Source organism: Drosophila grimshawi, unplaced genomic scaffold (genome assembly GCF_018153295.1).
Source record: "Drosophila grimshawi isolate 15287-2541.00 unplaced genomic scaffold, ASM1815329v1 contig_44, whole genome shotgun sequence".
NCBI classification, from domain to species: Eukaryota; Metazoa; Arthropoda; class Insecta; order Diptera; family Drosophilidae; genus Drosophila; species Drosophila grimshawi.
The window spans coordinates 22041640-22067003 of NW_025063240.1; the positions used below are offsets into that span (position 1 = coordinate 22041640).

At 40.0% G+C, this 25364-nt stretch overlaps 1 protein-coding gene across 3 annotated transcripts in view; it reads left to right on the forward strand.

Moving 5' to 3' along the window:
- LOC6558485 (triple functional domain protein) overlaps positions 1–25364 on the forward strand; it is a 49747-nt gene that overhangs the window by 6139 nt on the left and 18244 nt on the right. The window contains exons 4-6 of one of the 3 annotated variants that reach the window (XM_032743316.1): positions 48–2204; positions 2446–4368; positions 4434–4637. In XM_032743316.1, the coding sequence (XP_032599207.1) occupies positions 48–2204; positions 2446–4368; positions 4434–4637 (4284 nt within the window). Of the gene's footprint in view, positions 1–47; positions 2205–2445; positions 4369–4433; positions 4638–6015; positions 6466–12531; positions 13624–25364 lie in introns of those variants that run through there. The other 2 variants (XM_032743317.1, XM_032743318.1) reach the window with 2 other exon arrangements.

The window sequence follows — 25364 nt, forward strand, 5'->3', positions numbered from 1 at the left end:
GTATTTTGAGTGATAAACATTTACTAACTAATCTTTTATGCTTGCAGTGCGCTGGAGGCAACTCAGGTACAACAGATTGCGCCGATTCGGGCACCTCATCCGCCGGACAGCAGCAGCAGCAACAAGCTGCCCGTCTCGCTGCAACCGGTAGCAGCAACAATCCGGATATGTCGGCGGCCATTAACAAGGCACTCCGTCAAATCGACCTCATCCACTCCGGCCAGGACCGACTGCTGATGCTCTGGCAGCATAAGAAGGTCAAGCTGGATCAGTGTTTTCAGTGGCGCCTCTTCGAGCAGGATTGCGAAAAGATGTTCGATTGGATACTGCACAATCGAGATGTATTCCAAATGAGCTACGTCGAAATCGGACACAATTATTCCGGCGCCAAATCCCTACAGGATGAGCATCAAAAATTCGCCGTTGCCTCAATGAATGTGAATGTGAATATTGATCGAATTTTGGCTGTGGCTGCTCGCCTCATCGAGAGTCAACATTATGCGGCCCAGCATATAAAGACACTGGCACAACGACTCGATCGCACCTGGAAGGATTTCGGTGCGGGGCTAGATGAGCGGACGGCAGTGCTCCAGTTGAGTGTACTCTTCCATCACAAAGCCGAACAATATTGCAACAGTGTCGCCAGTTGGGCAGCCGCCTGTCAAGCATCGCAACCGCTGCCCTCCGACATCCAGAGCCTGGAGACGGCAATAAGGACACATCAATCGCTGTACGAGGCGATGTGTCAGGCGTACACCGAGGTGCATTCGACGAGCAAAAAGCTGCTCTATCAGCTGGATCATCTGGTACAGGTGTGCAATCAGTCGCCGCCACCCGGTGTGCCCGATTATCGCAAGAACAATAGCAACAACAGTAACAGTAGCAGTGGCAGTAATAGTAATAGTAATAGTAACTATAACAAATATGAGAGACAAAATCCGGCTGCGGATTATAGCGAGGGCGCCAGTCATGTCCTTGTCGTCATACACCAAATATTGGGCCATCATCGCAAACTGGAGGCCAAATGGCATCAGGAGAAGATACGGCTGCATCAGACGCTCGCCTTGCGTCTCTTCCAGGAGGATGTTAAGCAGGTCCTCGATTGGCTTAAGAATCATGGTGAAGTCTTTCTCCGCAAAAACACTGGCATTGGACGGAATCTGCAAAAGGCGCGTGTCTATCAAAAATCGCACGAACATTTCGAGAATGTTGCCCAAAATACGTATAGCAATGCCGAGAAATTGCTCTCGGCGGCGGAGGAGCTGGCACGCAGCGGTGAAGCCGATCCCAATGAGATCTATTCGGTGGCACGCGAACTGGAGCTGCAGGTGGCAAGTTTTGCGGAGCGAGTGGAGCAGCGTCGTCGCCGCCTGGAGATGGCTGTTATATTTTATACCCATGAAAAGGAGGTGAGTGCCTGGATTGAATCTCTGCGCACGGATGTGAGCACGGATGAGACGCGACTCTCGCAGGAGAATCTCGAGGGAATCGAACGATTGCTGCAACAGTATCGCGATCAACAGGAGAGCACCGTCAACATGTGCATAGCGATTATAGCTCAGGGCGAGGCGTTGCTTCAGGAGATGCGCTCGCTGGAGTATGTGGACAATACGGGCTCGCTGGCCGCGCTCGAGGCAACGCTGGCCAAGCTGAACAAACAGAAGATCGAAGTGGAGGAGCTTTGGTCAGCGCGTAAATTTCGTGCCGATCTCATCCTGCGTTTGCGCTACTTTGAACGGGATGCCATGGAACTGTCCTCGCAGTTGGAGATCTGGTCGGAGGAGCTGCAGCATGCGGATCTCTCGCGTGACTACCAAAAAGCTGAGCAACTAATACGCATGCACAACGAGTCCGTGACGGACATACAGAATGCCACGTATGAGATACTGCAACAGGGTCAGGATCTGTTGCAGCTGTTCGAGAATGCCGGCTTCATCTCGATGGCGGATGCCACACATACGGCCCAAGCACGCATCGAATATTTGCTCGACTTTTTGCGGGAGCGCGAAATCGATCTGGAGGAACTGTCCGAGGCGAAGCGGGCCAAGTTGGAGCAGGCTGTGCAACTCTGTCAATTCCAGAACGATGCCAATCAGGTGATCTCGTGGATACGCAACGGCGAAGCGATGCTCGTCGCCACCTTTGTCACGCCCAACAGTGTCCAGGAGGCGGAACAGTTGCGCAAGGAACACGAACAGTTTCAGGTGAGCATTTCGGACTTTATTTTAGTTTACCATAATACAGTTGCGAAATGAAGTTATAACAACTTTACAGATGAGAAAACTAATAATTTTTTAACGTTGATTATTAAAACATCTTTTTAGTACAGTAGTCTTAGTCTTCATCGTTCAGTTTGTTTCCTCTTGCAATTGTTATTATTCGCAATTGTATATAGTATATAGAATAAAGAAATTATACAACACTAAACTCCAATCCGCTCCATAGATTGCCATTGAGAAGACGCACACGTCGGCTGTGCAGGTTAAATATCGTGCGGATGCCTTAATCAATGCCAATCACTACGACCCCAAATCGATACGTGAGATCAGCGATGATGTGACCAAGAAGTGGCAACAACTGGTAACGTATGCCGAGGAGCGTCACAAGCTGGTCACCGCATCCATCAACTTCTACAAGACGGCGGAGCAGGTGTGCTCGGTGCTCGATAGCCTGGAGCGTGAGTATCGGCGCGAGGACGATTGGTGCGGTGGCGGTGGCAGTAGTGACAAAGCACAAACCATTGTGCAACTAATCTCCAAGCATCAGGAACAGAAGGAGGCATTCCTCAAGGCGTGCTCCTTGGCGCGTCGCACTGCGGAGACATTCCTCAAGTATGCGAATCGTTCGCAACAGTATTACCAATACACCCAGGGCAATTGTGAAGAGCATGTGAAGACCAAACTGGATAAATTGCTCACCCAGGAGTATCAAGTGCTCGAGTTTTGGACGTTGCGCAAAAAGTCACTGGACCAATGCCAGCAATTTGTGCTGTTCGAGAGGAGCGCTAAACAGGCCATCGAATGGATACACAATACCGGCGAGGGTTATCTCTCCTCGCGCACGAATCTCGTCGGCATCTCGCGTGAGGAAACCGAATCGTTGCTCAAGGAGCACAATGAATTTCGCAGCACAGCGAAAGAGACAAGAGAACGGGTCAAGCTGCTCATCCAACTCGCCGATAGTCTGGTGGAGAAGGGGCATGCCCATGCCAGTTCCATCAAACAGTGGGTGGCCTCTGTCGATCAACGCTATAAGGATTTTAGCAATCGCATGGATAGCTACTGTGAGCAGCTGGAGAAATCGTTGGGCATGGCCAAGCAGCCCTTGCATCTGATGATGATGCAACCCGATGCGGATGCAAACAGTTCCAGCAGCACTCCCGGCGTCAGCAGCAGCAACAGCACCGATCGTCACTCAGATCCCACGCTGGAGGCCAAGCTAACGACCTCGGCCAGTTCGGCGGCCAGCAAAGAGATCAACGAGGAGAAACGTAAGTCGGCACGGCGAAAAGAGTTCATCATGGCCGAGCTGATGCAGACGGAACGGGCCTATGTCAATGATTTGGCCACGTGCATCAAATGTTTCCTCGAAGAGTTTCGCAGCGGTCGCAATGTGCCCTCTCCTCTGCTCGGCCAAGAGGACATCATCTTTGGTAATATACGGGAAATACATCATTTCCATCAGAAGATCTTCTTGCGCGAGCTGGAGAAATATGAAACAATGCCCGAGGATGTGGGTCATTGTTTTGTGACGTGGGCCGTCAAATTTGATATGTATGTGCATTATTGCAAGAACAAACCGACATCGAATAATCTACTAGTGCAGCATGCTGGCAATTATTTTGAGGAGCTGCAGCGACGCCTCGAAGTGGAGCATCCACTGCCCGCTTATCTCATCAAACCAGTGCAACGGATCACCAAATATCAATTGCTGCTCAAGGATCTGTTGTCGTGTTGCGAGGGCAGCCACGGTGAGATCAAAGAGGGTCTCGAAGTCATGCTCAATGTGCCGAAGAAGGCCAACGATGCAATGCATCTGTCGTTGCTCGAGAACTGTGATGTGTCCATCGATAAACTGGGCGAAGTTGTGCTCCAGGATGCCTTCCAGGCCTGGGACACCAAACAGATTATACGCAAGGGTCGCGAACGACGCGTTTTCCTCTTCGAATTGTATCTGCTGTTCGCGAAGGAGGTGAAGGAATCGAATGTGGTTAAATATCAGTTCAAGAGCAAACTGATGACCACAGACATGGGCATCACGGAGCACATCGAGGGCGATGAGACCAAGTTTGCCGTGTGGACGGGTCGTTCCCCGATGCTCTCCGATTGTCGCATTGTGCTCAAGGCGAACAGCCTGGAAACCAAACAGGTAATCAGTCCTAACTCTCTAATTACATTAATTTCTTGCTTAATCCCTGTGGAATCTTCTTGCAGATTTGGGTTAAGAAACTGCGTGAGGTCATGCAGGAAACCTGCTTCTCGGGCACCTCGTTGACCCTGCCAAAGTCGCCGGCGAAGAAATCGGGCTCCTCGCAGCGCTCATCGCGTGATCTGGATGAACCACTCACGGAGAATGATCACGATCGTTGCTCTCTGGCCAGCTTTGGCTCGGGCAATACCACAGACAGTGATAATAAGGTAAGTTTTTTATTTGTAATTAAAAATATAGCTCTAATAAGTTAGTTTGAAAGTTAATAGCTGGCGTTTCAGTTAGAGTTTGTCTTAACAGCTGCTATTTTAAAGTTAACAGTTACATTCGCTGCTTCGTGTTTACAGCTGCGCGGTCTGTTAACGTTGAAGTTACAAGTTGTTATATTATATCACTAAGCCGGTTGCAGTGCGATGTACTGTATATATTAGGTATAACATTTTTTAAAGGGGTTTAAATCTAAGTTCCGTTCTCGATTTTTAAATGAGCTAACCATTGCACCTTTCATCTTAGCAGTTTCGTCTGTTCTTAAATGCTGGTAAACAGTGCCAAATTTCTGTTAAACTTTTTGTAAGCATTATCATCAGCTGTTAGTGCTATGTAAATGTTGCTCCTCTTAACAACTTACATTTCTGCGGCTGGCCTTAACAGTTGCCCCTTCAAAGCTTATGCTGTGAAGCACTTGAAGCTTTTTTGTTTTTGAATAAAAGAAAAGCTTCTGTATTTTATGGTCCTACCTCACATAAAAAGCGCGTATGTCATTCGCATTTGCTTTCACTACGGCGCTCTTTCTCTTAACCACTCTCTCTCTGACTGTCAATGTTTTGAGCTTTATTGTTGAGGATGCTGCTACTCCTGCTGCTGAGATACTATTGGCTACCGTTGTTGCTGCTGGCGTTGTTGCCACTGAACTAGTTTTTGCGGTTCGGCTTGTCTGCAATATGTTTAAAATTCATAGCAGAACTTAATGAGATTTTCCTCGCGGCTGCACATACATGTATGTGAATGTGTGTGTGAGCCTTATAAATTGTATATCAGTGGATTTAGTGTTGCCTTAGATTTTTCTCAATGGCTGAGATTTATTTGCAGCTTATTAAGAGCTTAGATTTAAAATTAAAAAACAAAATAAGTATATTTATTAATTATGTTTTATAAATAAAAAAAAAGCAATATACTTTCCTAGCTGCTGTTCAGATCCTCTGCAGAACTGTTTTACTTTTTCTAAATTTGGCAATACTTTTATGTGCTCAAGGCACATGTGAGAGTGTGAGAGAGAGCTCAGCTGAAAAAAAAGCTTTTACGTTGAGTATACGCAACGCTGCCGCTAATTGGCAGATTGCCACTTGAACTCTCTTTGCGCGCTCTCTCGTTGCTCGCGCTCTCTCTTCGTTGTGAGCTTTTCTTTTTTGGCGGTTCACACACAAACACAGACTCGCTGTTTGTTGTTGTCGCAGCTTGCGCTGCGTTTGCTCCTTTGTTATTGTTGTTGTCGTCGTCGGCTTCGTTACGTAGAGCGGATGCGGCTGGCGTTTTGCTGCTCCAGTTGATTCGTAGAGTTAAAGCCAATAGGTTCATCGTCGTCGCAGTCGTCGCTCGTCGGTCGTCGCTCGTCGGTCGTCATAAACACTGTCCGCTGTCATCTTTTACTGTCTTTGCTGTCTCTTTTCCTTAAGCTTCGCAGGAGCAGCAGCAGCTGCCTGCCTGCCTGCAGATGCGCGCCGTCCGGTCAACGAAACGCCAGCCGTTGCAGTCGCAGTCGCCGTCGCAGTCGTGCCCATCATATACCGTTATTCGCTTAACTGCTAAACTCTGTCACTAGCATAAAAAAATCAGTGCTGTTCAAAAAATTCCCTCTCTCTCCACCGAATTTCCCTTTTAAACCGTGTGTGTTTTGTGCGATTTTTGGCTCTCAAATTTTCAAGCGCAAATCAACAACAATAAAAGTCATAATTAATTCTAAATTGGGAAGCCAAATTGATTTTTAATCAGCTGATAAGCGTTAAAGATAAAAACTATTCCAGCGTATACACAACAAAAGTAAAGTATTAAAATAAATGCAATAAATTTGCCAGCTGTTTTTAATCAGAAATTCAGCCATAAAACATTAAATTGTTCAATGCTAAAATAACAAAAAAAAAAGAATGAAATAAAGTAAAATTTTATAAATCAAAAATCGAAGACAAGGCGCGAATTTAAGCGAAAATAAATAAAGTATATAAATAGCTAAATGTGTGCAGCAATGTCAACAGTCAGCGCATAAGGCTATATATATATATAGCTTATATATATATATATATATATATGTATATGATAAATAGCTGCTGCCTCGCAACTAAAAGCAAAGCTCATTTTTGCGCTAAAACCTTTATGCCAAAAAAAACCCTCACAAAAAAACAACCCATAAAAATAACACATACAAAACACAAAAAAAAAATGGAAATCTGCTGCTTATAAAAATGTCTGCAGCTTAAACCCTGCGGCAGACACCAACCCCCCTGCCGTCCACACCACTGACACCCCTACGCACCCCTCTTACTCCCACAATTTGTGCTGCCTTTGACCTTTTTCACGCCTTTAGCTACTTGAGTAGCACTTTTATTCCACCTCCCCTCCACCCTCTTTCTATCTCTATCTCTTATCTATCTCTATCTCTAGCTGTTGTCTTCTTTTTGGGTTACCCACAGAGAGCGGGTGCGGGGGAGTGCGAGTGGGAGGCAAATAGACCACAGACTGGCGACACTTTTTTTTTGGTTTTTGGTAGTACTCAAAAAATGCCATCAGCGACAAGTGGCGCTGTCAACTGCACTACGATCGTTGTGTGTGTATGTGCGTGTGTAGGTGTGTTTAGATGTGTGTGTGTGCTAGCAAAAGTACAACAATTCTATTAGCTAATAATCATCGTGTACGACATGGCTAAGTACACGGCTTTTGTGGCATTTGCCTGTTCCGCAGAAATATCTTTTTGATTTACAGCAGTGTTTTTTATTATTATTATTTATTTTAACTTATGCGAAATTTGATTTCGAGCGAAAGCGTCTTAAAAATTGTTGCTGCTTAAGACAAATGTGGATATAAATGTAGATTTATAACATCTTTAGAACTACTTCTAGGAATGCATAAAATTTGAGATAATGAATACATCTAGAAAAAATGTTATTGGAATGAATGAATGAATTTGAAATTTGACAGAAAATTGTATTTTTGTATTTAGGTTTAGTATTCAACTGGAGTCTGTGAAAATCTGTTGAGATTCTTATTAAAAGTCTTGCATTTGCAACACTCTTTGTAACATTTATGGGCATCTCATAGCCTTCATATATCCTCTCTTGCAACATGCTTGTGTATTCTATAGTTCTTACGTATACACCACACACGCTTGCAACATATCAGTGCATCTCATAGTCTTTATATATCGTTCCTCTTATGGGGTTAGCCATGTGCAACAATCTCTTGCAATATGACAGTGTATCTGCTAGTCATTACATATGCTCAACATGGCTGTGTATCCCATTGTCCACATAAATGCTCAATCTTTTCTGTGCCTGCAACACTCTGTTGCAGCATAGCCGAGCATGCTATAGCCATTGTGTATATGTCCTCGTTCTTATATATTATTATCTCATTATCTCTCATATAATCATTATCTTAATAAATTCTTCCGCCATTAAAAGTGATCCTTCTGCGAAAATCTCTTGCCACATTTCTGTTTATCCCATTGTCTCCATATAAATCCTCCATCTTATCTATTAATGGTTTTGTATGTGCAACACATAGAGCGTCCATAGTCTTCATATATCCGCTACACTCCCTTGCAATCTAGCTGTGCTTCGTCTTCATAAATTCTCTTTCTTATCAAATAATTGTTTTGCATTTTCAACACTATCTTGCCACAAAGCAGTGTATCTCATAGTCTACATATATTCTACCTCTTAATTGTGTGGCGTGCAGCATATCGTGTCTGGTTTTCTTCTTCTTGCTGTTGTCAATAGAATTAATAGCACGCTTAGCCTATTGCATTTTAAACACACACAATTCAAATTGTGTTTATCATTGTTGTTGCTTTTGCATTTGTGTTTGTCTGTTGTTGTTTGGCTTGTTGTTGCCACGACGCGACATGTCTTGGCCATTATTATTATTATTGTAGTTGTTGTGGTTTTTGTTGCTTTAGTTGTGGCTGCATTGCAATTTATTGTTGTTGTCTCCAATGGGTTCGGTTAATTTCTATTCAAAGGCATATTTCAAGTGATATACTATAGATGAATATTTTGAATGAATTTAAATGAAATAAAACTTAAACAAGGCAACAAAAATAGGTAAACTTATCTATAAGCAATACAAATGAAGATTTCCTTATTTTATTTTAATTAAAGAAGATTGGAGATATCTTTTAAACTTTCTTCAAAGAATTATTTGCTGCCTCATTGTTTATATTTAATTCTAAACTCTCTTATAAGAATCATTTGCTGTCTCATTGTTTATATTAGTAAAAGTATCTATTAAAAGGAGGTGGTAATCAATTTATAAGAAATCAGACTGTCAATTCGAAACCGCAGCATGACATTTACCAATTCATGTTGTGCTTATCATCTTTTCCCATAATGAAACTATTTGCTGTATCATTGCTATATAATTACTAATTAGTATCCATTAAAAAAAGATGGGATATGATTATTAAAGCTCAAACTTTCAAGGCGTGAACATAACCAGTACTAGAAACAAATATTACTATTTAATATCATACAGGAACCAATTAAGAACCTTTAATTCTGTAACTGAATAGAATATTGCTCAAATTGCAGTCGAAACTTTATAAAATGTTTTCAAATAGGAAGCCATATTATTAGTTCATATAGTATGGTACTATTAACCATTACGCAACCAAATACCGAACCGGATTTTGAACCAATTCAGAACCTTTAATGCGAAACCGAAGCTGAACCATGATTCGATTTGACAGCCAAGTTAAAACGCAAACGAAACTTTTTAAAATGCTTTAGGATTGATGCCTATTAAATCTGTCTTGTTTTTCTGCATTTCTTTTCTTTTTTTTTTTTGTCAAGTTCCGCTTGGACATTATAAACTTAATTTGAAATCGAGGCAACAACAGCTATGCTGCCTCCCTCTCCCCTACTTCCCCTTCTGCTCGTACTCCCCCTCAACCCCGCTGATGTGCGCATTCATTTGCACAAATTGAATTAAGTTGGCTTTGGAGAGTGAATGTAATGAAAGTATTAGCAGTTGAGTTGAGTTGCCTGCGAATCCCTCTCTCTCCCTCTCACTCCCTCTCTCTCTGCTTTCAGCTTGCCACGTGGGCGTGGCAGGGGGTGTGTGGCAGCTGAGAACTGAGACCGTTTGTCAACGCCCGGCAGACAGACGACAGAATATGTCACGAGATATCATTCAGCTTCTGCTGCTTCTTCTCCTACTTTTTCGGGGGGATCTTTTTTAGGGTCGCTTTTGGGTTTTTGTGTGTGGCAAAGTTTTTAATGCCATTGGCTGTGATTGAGCCACAAAAACTCATCAGTTTACGCTATATGTAGTATCTGCTGTAGCATCAGCACCCCTTGCCCCTCCCTTCCCTCCTCCCTTGCCACTTAGCGAACAGCTGTTCACATTTGCGTTTTTCTTTTTGCAAAATGGCCTCAGAAAAATTTCCCGGCAAACATATGCCAATTTTCACGCGTTCACGTTAGTTAACCTTTCATTTGTTTTCATTTTAAATACCCTTTCTAACAATTCTTGTGGCATATTTGTTCTAGTTTTTTGTAGATAGCAAACACTGCGTTGTCAGTCTTTATTTATTTGCCTGTTCAAGTTTTCGTGTTTGGGTTTGATTAGTCCGCTATCTGACTGTAAATCAACTAGAAATCTAAAATAAAATTTCTGCTCGCTATTTTTGTTGCTATTTTTGTATAAACAATGTGCTTTTGTTAAATGGCTGCTGCTTAGGAATTTGTATATTTAGTTGAATGAAAATTGTCTATAGAAGGAGAGGGCCAAGAAATTATGCCATTAAAAATGGGGCGGGAAGGGTATAATCATGTAGTGCTAGTGTAACAGGCAGAGGAAACAGCTACGACGTTATAAAGCATATTTATACACCTATATATATCAGCATGAACAGTCGAGGAGACTTAAGCATATCAATCTGTCTGAACAGGTCCTTCTCAGAGACTATAAGAGCTAGAGACTTCTAATTTGGAATGAGTCGTAGGCCATAGGCAGATCAAACTAATTTTATTTTATCGATAAATTTCGCTTCTTCGATCAAATCGATTAGCGATACCAATAAAATATACCATTTTAGAGAGTTATCCCTTCAACCAGATATATTATTATACTTCAACCTTCAATATTAATCTCTGATTATATTTTCAAACACAGATTTTGGAAAGTACTTTTTCTGACCTATGACTTTAACAGCGGTTTGCAGGGTAACTTCAAGTCGCGCTCTCTCGACTAGCGCATTCTGACTTGATCTTGATAGCTTAAGTTTTTCTAAAGAACTAGTCACTGTATTTTTTTTGACTTTCTGAAAGGGTATTAACTTTATCTATCTGGCTTTTCACATTTTCTATGTATTTGTTTGGGTTGCTTTTACGCACGCAGTTTGGCATTAAACTATTTTTTCCTGTCTACGTTGTGTGGGCATCTCTCTTCTATTTTTTTTATTTATTTTTTGTTTCATTTATTATTTCGTTGGCCGTAAATTATTGAAACATAATTGCAGTTGGGTTCAGTTCGAAAAGCTGTTAGCCAAGTGGCGAGCGTTGTGCCGCACCTGCCACAATTCTGAAAAACACACGGCGACGGCGACAGAGGCAGGGCAGCACAAAAGTGTAATAATAACAAACACTTACATACAAACACACACACACACACATACAACCACACACCCTCTAAACAAAATCGTGCGGCTGCTTATGAAAATTCAAGATTAATTTTTGGTTAGCTAAATGCGCAAGCAGCTTTTTATCTGACAATAGAAGCATTAGTAAAAAAATCAATAGAAAACAAAAAAAAATGGATACAATTAATAAAAATAAAATACATAAATCAAATAAGTTTAGCTAAAGCTAAAACATTCCTCAATTACGTCGTTATTCGTTGAAATTCAGAACTGGAACTGTAAACGGCACTAATATTGTTTATAATCGAAATATCTTAGTGGCACGGCATAGCGCCAGTTTTCATTTGTTTTTATCTGGCTAAATCAGAATCGCATGTTTACCGATTGAAATTCAGTATTGAAATTGAAATCGGAAAGTAAATTCGAAATTATTTAGAATGCCAATGCCGAAACCGATATTAATTGTGCCAAAAAAAGAACAACTTAGTATATAGGTGTACGTGTCTGTGGTCAGCTGATATATAGATGGACGATAGCGTACCGTAAATATCAAGCTACCAATAAGTAAACGAATATCGTAAAAGAGTTTTGCTAAATATCGAAATTACTACATTTATTATTACATACCAGAATAGGGATCTTAATTCGTTTCGTTGCTTGACAACCTGGTTATTGTGTCTTACAGCGATACACAGCAGTAGCAGTACCAATAAGTTAGACAAATTTGCAACGCTAAAATCATCTCGGTTTGACAGCATCTGACCACAATAGACAGACAAAAGTAACAATAGTAAAAGCCATATTGTGGTGCTAATTGAAAGTGCTCCACGTAAAACAGAAGAGAGACAGATAAAGAGAGAGGGAGAGGTAGGAGGGAGAGGGAGAGAGAGAGAGAGACAGAAATAGAGAAGTGGAGCCACAAAAACTGTCGATAAAACGCAATCGTAATAGATACAAATTGCAATGTCAGATTTGACAGGCCAGCGGCAGCAGCAGCAGGCGCTCAAAATGACAAAGCGACTCTCTGGCTCCATTCAGCTTATGTATTCCACAAATCCAATCAAATTCACGCACACACCCCTACACACACACACACACACACACACACACACAGAAAGACACCCCTCTGGTTGCTTTGTAATTTGTATTTAGAGGTTTTTTTTGTTGCCTTTTTTGTGGCTTTTGCACAGAGCTAAAGTTTAAAAATAAAACATTGCTGGCTGCTGACTGACAATTTATCGATTTGTGCGCAGATTTATTGATAACAAAATCCAACGCTTTTAAAAATAACTAAGCTGTGTAAAGCGAAAATATTAAAAAATAAATAAAAACAAAAGCAAACCCTTTTATAAAAGTCCAAATGCTGAAAATAAATATAAAAAACCGAAAGCCCCAAATAAAATAAAGTGTAAAATCAAACGGGAAACATATTTAAAATTTAAAATACAACTTTGCAGACACCAAATGCAAAAACTCTCGAGAAGAAAAGCAACCCCATAAATAAATAAAATCTTAAGAGCTTCATTGGAATGCTTGCAGCTTAAATGAGGACCAAATGCAACAAATAAATATTGAGAAAATCTCTCTGGAGAACCAAAAGCAATCAAATAAACAAACCAAAATACTTGCAGCTATATTTTTGGGGACCAATTGCATTAATTAAATAAATATAGGAAATAAAGCAAGACCAAATGCATAAGGAAAATAAATCTTAAATTTAAATTAAAAATAAATATAAATAAAGAAAACGCAATACAATCGCAATGAAAAGCGTGAAGAAATTTCTAACGGAGCGCATCAACAGCGTGGATGTTGCCGATGTGGCAGGCCACAAAAAGGCGGCGCCTCTCGAGCGGCTCAAGTGCAGCGAGGCCAATGCAACGGCAGAAGTGGCAGCAGCTGCAGCAGCCAATGAACATCCAGCGGGATTTGTGTCGCTGCCAAATACACCGTTAACATTGCCACCACTGAGTGCACCGATTGCCATTGGGGATCCGTCGCCATCGCCATCGCTGGCAGATTCGGCACAGAATACGCCATTGTGCACTTTGGAGGAGGATGATAGCACATCTCCCAAGTTGCTGGCAGCGGGTGCCAAGAATGGGGCCAAAAATGGTGCCGCCACCGCTGAGCCCTTGTCACGCTCACCCTTCACCTTTCCCACAGTCGCCACCAATGCCCAGCAGCAACAGCAGCAGCAGCAGCGCAAGAGTCGTCGCAAAATCTCGCTGCCCTGGTTCCGCCAGTCCAGCGTCAGTGGCCATGGCGTCCTCTCGCGCCAGCACACCATCGATACGCCCAGCTCCTTTCGCTTCTTTCGCCAGCCCAGTAACAGTGGCTTCAAGGTAAAATTCCATCCATCCCAAGAATCTCCTCTTTTCTTCGCTCAACTGCGAATTGCGTTGCGTATTTAGATTTAACTTTTTCGTTGGAATCGACAATCAAGCCAAATAGCTGCGTTCAAAGTTCAAGCTTTAAATATAGATTTCAGTTCGTTGAATAGATTCCTTTTTGCCAGTGGTTTCGGCATCTCTATATATTCCTTACATTTATCTAGATAAAAATTCATTTCATTCAACTGTTGTACAATGCTATCGATAATTGGGCATCAACTTGTCAACACTGGTCCTTTTGTAAACTGAACTCATTAAAAATGCTTCAAAGGGTATTCTGAAATCAAGCAAGCATCATCGAAACTATAAAGTATATTAACGATAGTAATGAAATCTTCAAGGCATCTCCCAGTCGAGCACTCTTCTTTTTCTATAAGATAGGTATTTCTAATCACACGAACAGCTGTTCCGACGGATATCTATAATTCATTTAAAAGCGTCTTATTATATAATGTAGTTGACATAATCATGACAGTAGATTACACACAGTGGATTATAAAAAATATGGATTGCCATATAATATATGTCGTTGACATAATGATAAGAGTAGATTTGCACACAGCGCATTATCAAAAATGTGCTTATTATGATTCTAGTTCAGCAACCTAATTTGCAAGAGATCAAATAACACAAAAGTGTTGAATACACCATTATAACTGCAGGCAAAAACACCCACTACCATAAGTAAATAAACTTATGTATATATATACAGCCGCGGTCAAAAAAATAGTGGTGATTTGGAAAATGTTAAAAAAAAATATGAAAACTTATTTTAAATGCAAGCAACCTATACTGAAGATATTAAATTTAATAATTTTTATAAGTATTTTGTATTTATTTTTATTAGTATTAATATATATTAAAAGTGAATGTTTCTCAGCTTTCCCTGCGGCTAATAATGTTTCTAAGAACTGGATAAGATGGGTGAATGGAAAAATAATAGTATTTTAAAACATTTCCATTCATATTGAAATTATCATATTTCTATGAAATGCTTTGAGAAGCAGCGCTTCTATTATTTTGACCGCAAGTGTATACATGTATACATCTTCACCTACGTCCTCATGCTATTTCTACTTGAAGTGTTTCGCCTGCTTCTGTTTGTGACTTATTTGGTTTGGTTGCGGGGCAAAAGCGAGCAATTTATGCTTAGTCTTTGGTTGCTGCTGCTGCTGCTGTTGCTGCTCCCCAGCTGATTGTAAATTGTAAGTGTTGTTGACCCGTCGTGCTGCATGCCACGCCCACACACACACACGCAAATACACACAATCTCACACACACAGTGCTACTTTAGTCGCATTGTCATTTCAATAAGCACATTAATCATACGCCGTGTTGTGCGCTAATTTATTTGCTTGAAGTCGCTTCAATTATTGTCAGTGACTTCCCCTTGTTGTCCCCCCACCTCTACCTCTATATATTTATGTAATTTATCAAGCGCAGCCAATCAGCCACCCAACTGGCAAGTGGCATGTGGCAAGAGAGTGGCAAACTGGCAAAGTGGCTCGCATAATGTATTTATCACTTCATCAAGCCAACTAAAAGCTTATCATCAGCATCATCTTTTGTCACTATTGCATTGAGTTCTCTGTTCTCTGTTCTCTGTTGACCTTGTTGCCCATTTTGGCTCCTTCTTTTGTCAATTTAGTAGTGTTGAGTGTTGGCAAAAGTAGCTCGCTCACTTTTTGAGTTGCTCCTTTAATCAACTTGTGCAACGCATTCACGTTGAGCTCCACCAAAAATTCTATTAAAAATATTCTAGTTTTCAAAGAAGTAGAAGAAGACGCAGAAGTTCCTTCTTCATTCCTTTGCTGCACATGCATGAAATAATGCTTTATATGCATTCCATTATATCTAGCATACTTTTGCAGTTGAGCGCTGCTTGCATGCATGATATACGCAGAAAAAAAGAAAAAGTAGTAAAAGGAGAAGAAGAAGACGGAATACGTGTCGCTCTTAACGAAATTTCCCACATTTTGTGTGCGTGTGTGTGTGTGTGTGTCGCTTGTCAGCTGCAGCTAAAGCTCTTCTCCACGGCTCACGTGTACAGCGTAAAAGCACACAAACAAATGTGAAAAAAATAACGAAAACGATATGAAAAGAATGCGCCAACAACAGCAAAGATAATAACAACATCAACAGCAGCAGCAGCGCAGCTCTCAAGCACAAACTCACGACACAGCAGCCGTTAACATACACAACACACACACATGCACAAATAAAAGAAAAGCGTTGCATAACTCAGCAGCGCAGTGTCAGCAATATGAAAATCTGTATGCTCTATCTGTTAGCGACATCTTTGGGTGAAAAAAGCAATTTACAAGTGTAACAGGCCCACTGGCAAAATATTCATAGTATTGACCAAATAACACTATGTTATATAAAATATACGGTTTATAGATCGATAACAGTTGTAATTAACATAAGCTTAATATGAATGAGCAGCAAAATCATATTGAATATAAACATTTAGGAAGACAGACCCTTTTAAATTCTTCATAGATAGTCATAACTCAACTTGAATGCTTTTGTTTAAACTTACAACAGAACTCTCTCATTTCAAATATAAATATGTATTTAGCTGGCTCCAAATCAAGGGAAATTCATATTTATCTATATTTATTTTCGCTGTGTACAAACTTTAATTACAAATTGTACAAGTTGAGTAATTCTTGTTTTAATTAAAACCTCTTTAATAAAATATAAGTAAATATAAAGCTGAAATCGCTGCTGCTTCTAGATTTCAATCGTTACAGTTGTGGTTTCAGCTAGATGCACTGATATATACATATACATTAATTTGATTTAAGCCATTGAGATACTCAAGCAACAATAAGCGTCAACCCATAAGTAATTGCTGGTAATTAAATGTGTTTTTATGACTTTGAACAAACCCAATGCCTTGTTCCGGTTACTCGCAGCATCTGTCTTTAAGTAACTGACAATAAAATGCTGTTGCCTACGGAAGCAGATACTTAGCCAATGATGTGCAGCAGTATCATTCTGTGTGTATTGTTGAGTGTTTTGTGTGTTGTTGTTGTTGTTGTGTGTGCGTTATTTTTGTAGTAGTAGTAGTCATGTATCTTTGCTGTTTTCGTTTTCGTTTAGGTTTTTTTTGTTGCTTGTGGTTTTTATGACAGTTGCAGACGGCATTTTCTTGCTGCTGCTTTCTGTGGCAACAATGATATGCAAATTGCGCAAAAAGTGAATGGGAAAACCAAAGCCAAAGAACTCAGGGATGCATAAAAAACAACACGCAGATTGCTTTGCTTGACAGCAGAGCTCAGCGGAGCATTATTCTGGAGAACAGCATTCAAAATTGCTCGCTGAATTCCAGCGAGATTTGAGCTGTGCAAATTTAATTGCATTTTTCATATTGGGTTTTAAATAAGTTTGTTTGGAGTTTAACTTGCTCAGTCTCTGCATATATCCCTTGCTAGCATTTCTACAGGGTATACAAGTTGTTGAGAAGCAGAAGGTTAAAAGTAAATAGTAACAAATTTTGTAAGTATTTAAATTGCTGTGCACAAAACTATGCAATGCCAAGCATAAAATCCCCAACTAGAAGCTCAGATGCAGATACAGACAGCCAGAGATACAGTTACAGATACATAGACACATATATATATATTACATATATCTTAAGCTTACGCTTCTATGATAGTTGAGTTTATTTGCGTTGTGCTGAATGCTCAAATCCTCCTCTCGCCATTAAGATGATAGCATTTGAGTGGTCGTGGCAAGCATAAAATGCACATGTTCGCCAGTTTTTTCTGCTCGTTTTCTCTTTTTTGAGGCAGAAGCAATTTTACAATTGCTTGCCCCACTTCAGTGTGTTGTGTGTGCTTTGGGTCCACTTAATTTATCATCTTTAGGCCCAACTACATGAATGTGCAGCCTTTGGGCCACTACTAAGCGTTGTGCTCCCCTCCCCTCCCCGCCTCCTTTCTTGCCTATGAGTGCCCATCGTATTGATTGCTAGCCACCCCAGGCCCAACCCCCTCCTCAAGCCCCTCCCTTGCATTGAGGCTTACCAACACTTTCGGCCCAAAAACAGCATTTGGGCTGTTCTCCAGTTTTGTTTATCCGGGCAACCGTTTGGCTCGTGTTTGTTCCACTCTCACAAGCTGCTGCCAGTGGCAGCATGTTGCACACACACACACACACACATGAGCATGTACTTCACTTGAGCCGAGTCCTTTTAACACACAAAAAATACTCAACATTCCTCTCGCTGTAGATTTTATAGAAATTTCACAGCTAACAAGAAATTTAATCGCTTAACGATTCGTTTATTGTTTTCAAATCGATTAAATTTTAAATTGAAATCGATTGCTAATCGTTGTTTCATCGTGGGAACACTGTAATTGAAATGCAATCAAGTTTACGCATCTACCTTAATTCATGATTGTTCAAATGTAACTTAGGGAATAGATCATTAAACAATATACATAAATGCATAGAAGTTCAAACTCGATTTGTACATAATAAGTGTACTTGCATTGTTGAGGCCAGTGTGTCAATTTGGAAACAGTTCATAAGTTGTAGTCCTCAAAGTTTTCAGTGACCGCACAAGTTAACAATGACTTAACAGTATTTAAACCGGAAAATAAGCCAGAGTTAGACACCCTAATACATATGTGACACATTTGCCAACACTGGAAACCTTAAAGCCAACTTAAGCAGCTATCACATAATTAATTCAATGAGATACATCGTATTTAAAACACCCAGTTAGAGCTTTATGGGCAACAGTTAATGCTTAATTGAGTAAACAATCTAATCATTCGGCAATATGAATCGTTGTTATCATTAACATGCTCCTCTAATTGCTGTTTGGGGCTTTTGTCTGAGTGCATTAACCCCGCGCCACACCCCCAAAAGCCACCCTCTCTCCAATCAACCACTGCCAATAAAGGACTGGACTTTATCTATCATGTTGTCATGTTTGCACGTAATTTATTGAGAATATTATTCGATTTGCGTTGTAAATGACTTTCAATACACACACACACACACGCACACACATGGACACTTACCAACCACACACAGGCACACCACAAATGTGGTCTGGTAGTCGTCGCATACGGTGTTAACATGTTGTCGCACAATTATCAGAAACCACACACACACAAAGAGCAGGGCAGAGCAGGCAGGCATAGAGTGAGGGAAAGAGAAAGAGGATGTGGGTGTGGATATATGTTTTATTCTGCTACTGGTATTGCTGTCTCCTTCTCTTTTTGCGGGGTCCTTTTGCTTTGTTGTTGCCATTGTTGTTTGGCTCTGTGGCAACGTTACAAACGTAATTGTTGTTTCTGAACGCACGTACACCCAAGTGGCAACACCCACACTGCCAGTTAATTGAATAATGGACGACGTTTATGTTTTATGTACTTTATACATATATATATATAGAATGCAACATATACACTCTCAATTATCGTCTACAATTGTTTCTGTTTTTCGTGTTGTGTGTGATTTACTAATGTGCCCCACGAGTCCATTTGCCAATTGGTGTACGAATTATTATCATGCAAAACATTTGCTTCAAAATGTGCTGCACAGATTAGTCAAAATCGATATTTATGAAATTTGTATGCCCTACAGCCATTCAAAATGGATATAATGTAGTTCTACTAAGGGGTGTAACATGCAAAGATATTTATTCTTACCAGAGTCAACATCAGCGTCGATTGTAGACTTTAAGACAGCTACAAACTCGAAATCTAAAGTTTAAGTTGCTTTTATTTTGTCGATAACTTGCTCCGTTTCACCAATGTTGATTAAAATTGATAAATGTTAACTTTAAAGGCAACAATTATAATGATATAACTTACTAATCAAGAATGTATAAACCTTGGAATTCATATTTACCAAATTAAGTATTGAAGAACACCATTCAAAGATTAAAGATAGTTAAAGACATGGCTTTAGGGTATCTGCCAGTCGAATTCTCGTGATTTAAAGATTCTTATTTGTTTTTATTGCCGTATTTGCAAATTTTCTGAGCTGCCTGTTAGCCAAATGCAAAATTAAATAGGGAAATGAAAACCTATATGCCCGTTTTTGCCTTTTTGTTGTTCAATTTCCAATATTTTCCCCTCAAAATCACATTTAGTCTGAGCATAATGAGATATATATTCGCTCAAATACAAATCAAGTTAAATCCTGAAGGCTTTTGCATAGATTTCGGAATAAATTCCAGCTTTCATCTCATATATCAATCAGTTAAATGATATTTAGCTAATTCGAATTGGCAACCAAAAAGAGACTTTCCTTTCTTTCTCTCGCTCGCTCCATCTCTCTCTCTCTCTCTTTCATTTTGATGGCCCAAACAATTGATGAGTTTTAAGTGAGCTGCAATTGTGTTGTTTTTTTATTATGGCCCATTAAAAGACAAGGGCAAAGTCAAAGTGAAAGTCATGTTCGTTTCCTGTCATCTTTTGCCTACCAATCTTGGTCTGGTCTTTGGCTCACTCCCCCTTCGACTGCCTACCCGCCTGCCCCGCTCCTGTCTGCCTTTTTGGCCATCAATAATAACGTTAGCATTTGCCAAATCGCTTTACAAATTTTTCTTCGTCTTTGGTTTTTTTTTTGTGTGTGTGTCTCGAGTTACGCATTTTTCTTGTCGTAGTCTACTTATCAGACTTTCCCATTTTTGGGGGGCCATTGTGTTGTTGTATTTGTTGTATTATTATCAGCCTTGTAATCAGCAGCTGTGTGGAACCTTTGACTTTCAGTGTCCTGTGCGCCATTTGCCAAGGACATTATTGTGGGGTCAGTTGCTTAACCCTCGTTTGCAGCCTTCCTTCCTCTCTTCCATCCTTCGACTTATTTCTTCTCGAATATGCAAATGCAAATTTGCGCAGCAAAAACTTTTCAATTGATTCCACAACTCAAGTTTGATTTGCAATTGAATTTCAAATATATTTCTCAAGTTTTCTTTGCATACCTTGCCAAGAAAATAAACCCGGTTTCCTGGAAAAAAATAAGAGAATCATTTTATTTTTAATGAAAATTCCAGCATTAAATAATTAAGCGCTGAGCGATTATTGCGCAGTTAAGGCAAAAGCTGACACAAATACCCGGTGCGAATAATATATATATGTGTGTGTGTGTGTGTACTCAGAATGAAAGAATTTTCCAAGGGTAGCTCACCTTATTATTCAGAAAGTATATTTCTCAAAGCCAGTGGTTTTCTTTATTCATTTCATGGTAAAAATATGTTTAATTTTCTGGGTGTTTTTTCAAGCAACCATTTATTTTTTATGCTGCTTATATGAAGAACATAAAACAAGATTTCTCATTTTTCTTATATTTAAAAATTATTTCTAAAAGCAAGAAAAACTTTCTGGGTGATTTTTTCTCTAAGTGTGTGAAAGGGGGCATGTTGGTTAATATATGCAGGCAGTAGTTGTTGGAAAATTGTTGCAGCTGTATTTATTTATGAACCACTCTCTTTTTACCCCTTTCTTTTTTTTCTTTTGCCTTCGTCTGAATTGTGCCTTTTATTTTACACCCGTTGATTAACTATGCAAATGCTCCGAGCAGGCGACTGTAAGCCATGTTAATTATTTTATGCACAGCAACCTCGGAGTGGAATAGATTAAGGGGGAGGCGGAGGAGCTGGTTGGGTGGATCAGCTTAACAAGTCAACGCTGATTGCATTTCTGCGAAAATTTCGTTGGTTTCAAAAAAAAGAAAAGTAGCAGCACAAAGCACTGGATGAAAAATATCACGTATACACCCCGTCAGCTCGAAAATAACTTTGAATTTAATTTAATCAAAGACGCGTTGCACGAGCAAATGTGCAAGAACAAAGTGCCACACGAATGAATTTAATTTCCAAGTACAAGCTTACTTACAACTACAAGTCGACACCAACACACACTTGAGAGGGAGAGAGAGACTGTGTGTGTGTACATGTTGAGTACAGTTTTCTGTGCAAATTTGCTCTGCACTTTGAAACTATTTGTGAAGTGAAGTGAAGACTGACGTAGTCTGATGAATGGTTGTATTTGCATATATATTTAAGTCAGTTTACTGTTTACGGTTTACCTTACGAGCTGTGCTTGTTTCCATTTCCAAGTACAATCAACTAAACCAATTACCAACTGTTGTTAAATCCTTGAACCACATTCAACAACTGTGGCAAACAATTACTCCTTTTCCCAAAAAAAAAAAAAACAATTTGATTGTTGAGCGTAGTGCTGCATGTGGTTCGCTGCCTCTTTGCTTGGAATTATCATACAATTGCGTATACGCCATGTGTAACAGTCAGCTGATGAGATCCTATTAGTGAGTTCAAGTGTGTGTTGGTGTGTGCTTCAGAGTGTGTGGAGGTGTCTGGATGTGTGTAGGTTGTAGCTGCAGCTGCAGCTAATTGCAGTGTGAGTGCTAATCCCCAGTTAACAGCAGTAATAATAATGATGATGATGAGGTGATGATGTTGATGAGGTGTATGTGTGTTTTCTATGTAAAAGAGTGTGTTTTGTGTGTGTGAGCTTGTGTAGGAGTGATGCTTAAGAGAAAGGGAAAGTGAAGCAAGTTCACAAGAGACAGAACAATGTAAAGAGAGTCAGAGAAACAATTTAAATAATGAGAGAAGCACGATAGAGAATGAGAGCAAGTTAAACCGAGAGAGAGAGAGATCAAGTAAGATAGGGAGAACAAGTTACAGAGTGAGGGAAAGCTAAAAAGAGAGAGAGAGGGAGAAAGAGAAGTAGAGAGAGAGAGAGAGAGAGAGAGAGACACACACACAGAATCAGAGAGTTATATGCCACTCACTTTATTGGATGCCCATCTCTTTGTCTGTGTGAGCGAGAAGCAAGATCAAGAACCAAATGTACTGCTTGATTTAACTACAAAAGAAGAACATCCTTTAATAAATATGATTTCTCTTCCCATCCAACTCTCTCGCTCCCTCTCTCTTTCTCAAAATCAAAATTTCCGCATTATCAACTTTTTATAAAGTTGAAAAATGGTTGGCATTTTTTTATTCTAAGTATTTGCCATTTTGAAGTTTACATCACATATTAAAATAGTTTTAACAGCTGCTTCCGGCGGCAACTTTATCCTTAACAAAAAGTGGGCGTGTCTTTGACGCAATGGCATTTGACATTTGTCTGCTGCTGGCAACATTTGGTGCTGATTTATTTGCTGCCTTCCATTTTGTCGTTTCTTGGTGTTTTTTCTTTTCGTTTTTTTGTTGTTATTTTTCTTTTTAGCTGCGACAAATTGTGTCACGTCAAAAGGCGAACGTTGAATTTGTTGGGTGAGCTGCGAAGTTTTAATAGCACTCGTTTTGGCGAGATGACAGCCGCCTATGAAAAATACAATTCTCTGCAACTCATACACACATATAGCATGCCATGGCACGCCCCCTTGCATGTGGCATGCCCCCCACACACACACACACACACAAACAGTTGTTGAAAAGTTTTAATGCTTGGCGCGTTGAAAACTTTTCGACTAATTGCATTACAAGCGGAAACGTGCAATGTATAAATGTGTGTGTGTCTATACACATGTGTATGTTTGTGTGTGTGTGTGTGTGTATATGAGGGCAGTATGTGTCTGTGTGAGTGGTGCTTAATTAACAGCACTGCCGCAGCTGACGCTGAGCTCTCTCAGCTCCTTAAGACTGCCTGCTGGCAACTTGGATTCATTGCTCAGTTTCCTGCTAACTTGGGAGTTGTGTTTTTCTTGCTTGTTGCTGTTGTTGTTAGACAGAGCCAGAGCTCTATAAATAGCCAGGCCAGGAAGCGAGAAACAGCTAACCAACCAAGTCGGCCCTAATGAACTCGGCTCGTGCTGCTTCTGATGGCAACTTCCTTTCATTTGTTGCTGCTGCTGCTGCCACACAATATGTATGTGACTGTGCCTCGCTTAGTTAAGCCAAGGTGTTATGTGTGGCACGTGGCATTTTAGTCTATAAATGAAAAAATATTATATATATATATATATATATAAATATATACATATATATTTTATCTATTTCAATATAAATACAAATATGACAGCATTAACTGTACCAAAAATGAGAAAAGAGAAATTCTGAGTAAACGAATTTATTACGATCAAATGAACCGCAAAAGTGGGTAGATGGAATATAATGGAGTGCCAAAGTATGTAACAGGCAGAAGGAAGCTGCTACGAACCCATAAAGTATATATTTTCCTGATTAGCTGCAACAGACGAGTCGATTTATCGATTCAAATCGAATTACGATAGCAATAAATCGAATAATTGTAAAGATATAGCCTTCCAATTTATATTATATGTACCCAGACATATTATATTTATCAACTGCTAAAATTTCATTCAGATCGGGTATAAAACTCAGATTTTGTTAAACCAAACCTCAGCAAGACAGCTATCTCTCTAGCAGGGTATCTGCTAGTCGAACTCTGTCGAGTAGAGACTTTTCAATTAATAATGTTTTAAAGTTTAATATACTTGGAAAACGCCAACAAATTTTCAACTTTTTTGTCGACTATTGTGCTTAAATTAAAAATTAATTACTTGATGATAAAAAAATATGGATTCTTACGTAATCGCAAACGTTTACTTGATGTTGTTGTTGTTTTTGTTGTTATTGCTGTGTTTGCTGCTATTAATAGCCTTTAATAAGCTTCTTATCGATTTATCAGTCGACTTAAAACCTCTGCTCACAACACAAAATTTAGCACACATGCTTTTATTTGTGCGGTTTCCCCACTTGTGGTTCCCCCTCCCCTCCCTTCCCCATTTCTCCATTCAGCTTGCTGTTGAGCAGCGCAATTAAAGGCTGCCACACACACCCAAAACACACCACTCTGTGCAAGCGTGTAAATTAATAAAATAATAAATTATTGATATGCATAACGCTGGTTAGCTGCTTGCCTTCTCTCAGTTACTAACCTGCCACACGATGGGGCAGCTAATCGAAGCTGACAACGTCTTGCTGTGTGTGTGTGTGTGTGGTTGTGTGTGTGTCTTGAATAGCTTTCTAATTAGTATGTAGCTGGCAAATGATCCTTGAGCTGCTACTTAGAGGTCGCTGTTGTATTTCAAGTATGTGTGTGGAAGCCAGAACCATTCAAGCGAGTCCTTGCTGTGGGTCACATTCTCTCTCTCCCTCTCTCTCTATCTATATATCTATCGGTCTCTCTTTTTTGCAGTCGCTATATGTGATTGCAGCATAAATTAAATCAATAAGGGGAAGGATTACACTTACCCTTGCCCTTGCCCTTTGACCAACACCTTGGCAATGTCGCCTTTGCAGCACATTTGTGCATATGTCCACTCGGTTCATTGGATGCACATCTCTATCTCTCTCTTTCTCTCTGTCTCTGTCTCTGTCTCTGTGGCAGCAGCATATCTAGATCCATCATTATTTCTACCTACATAGTGTACTCTTTTAAATATTCGTTAAAGGGCATATTGCAGTTCATAGAATGCAGCAGGCTTTTATTTAAACAGAACAAATTTAAGCAGCACAATTTATTAAGGGCAAAACTCATTTCGAAATGTTTTATGGATAGAGAAAATTCCTTGTATTCCTCGGATCGGAAGTAAAAATTCATAAATTTGGCCAATTAACTCAGATGAATCAATTTCACCATTTATTAGTGTATGTAAAAAACATTCCTCTACCATCCGAAAGAGAAGAACGATTTATTAAGTAAGTAAGTAGATAAGCTCATTTTGCC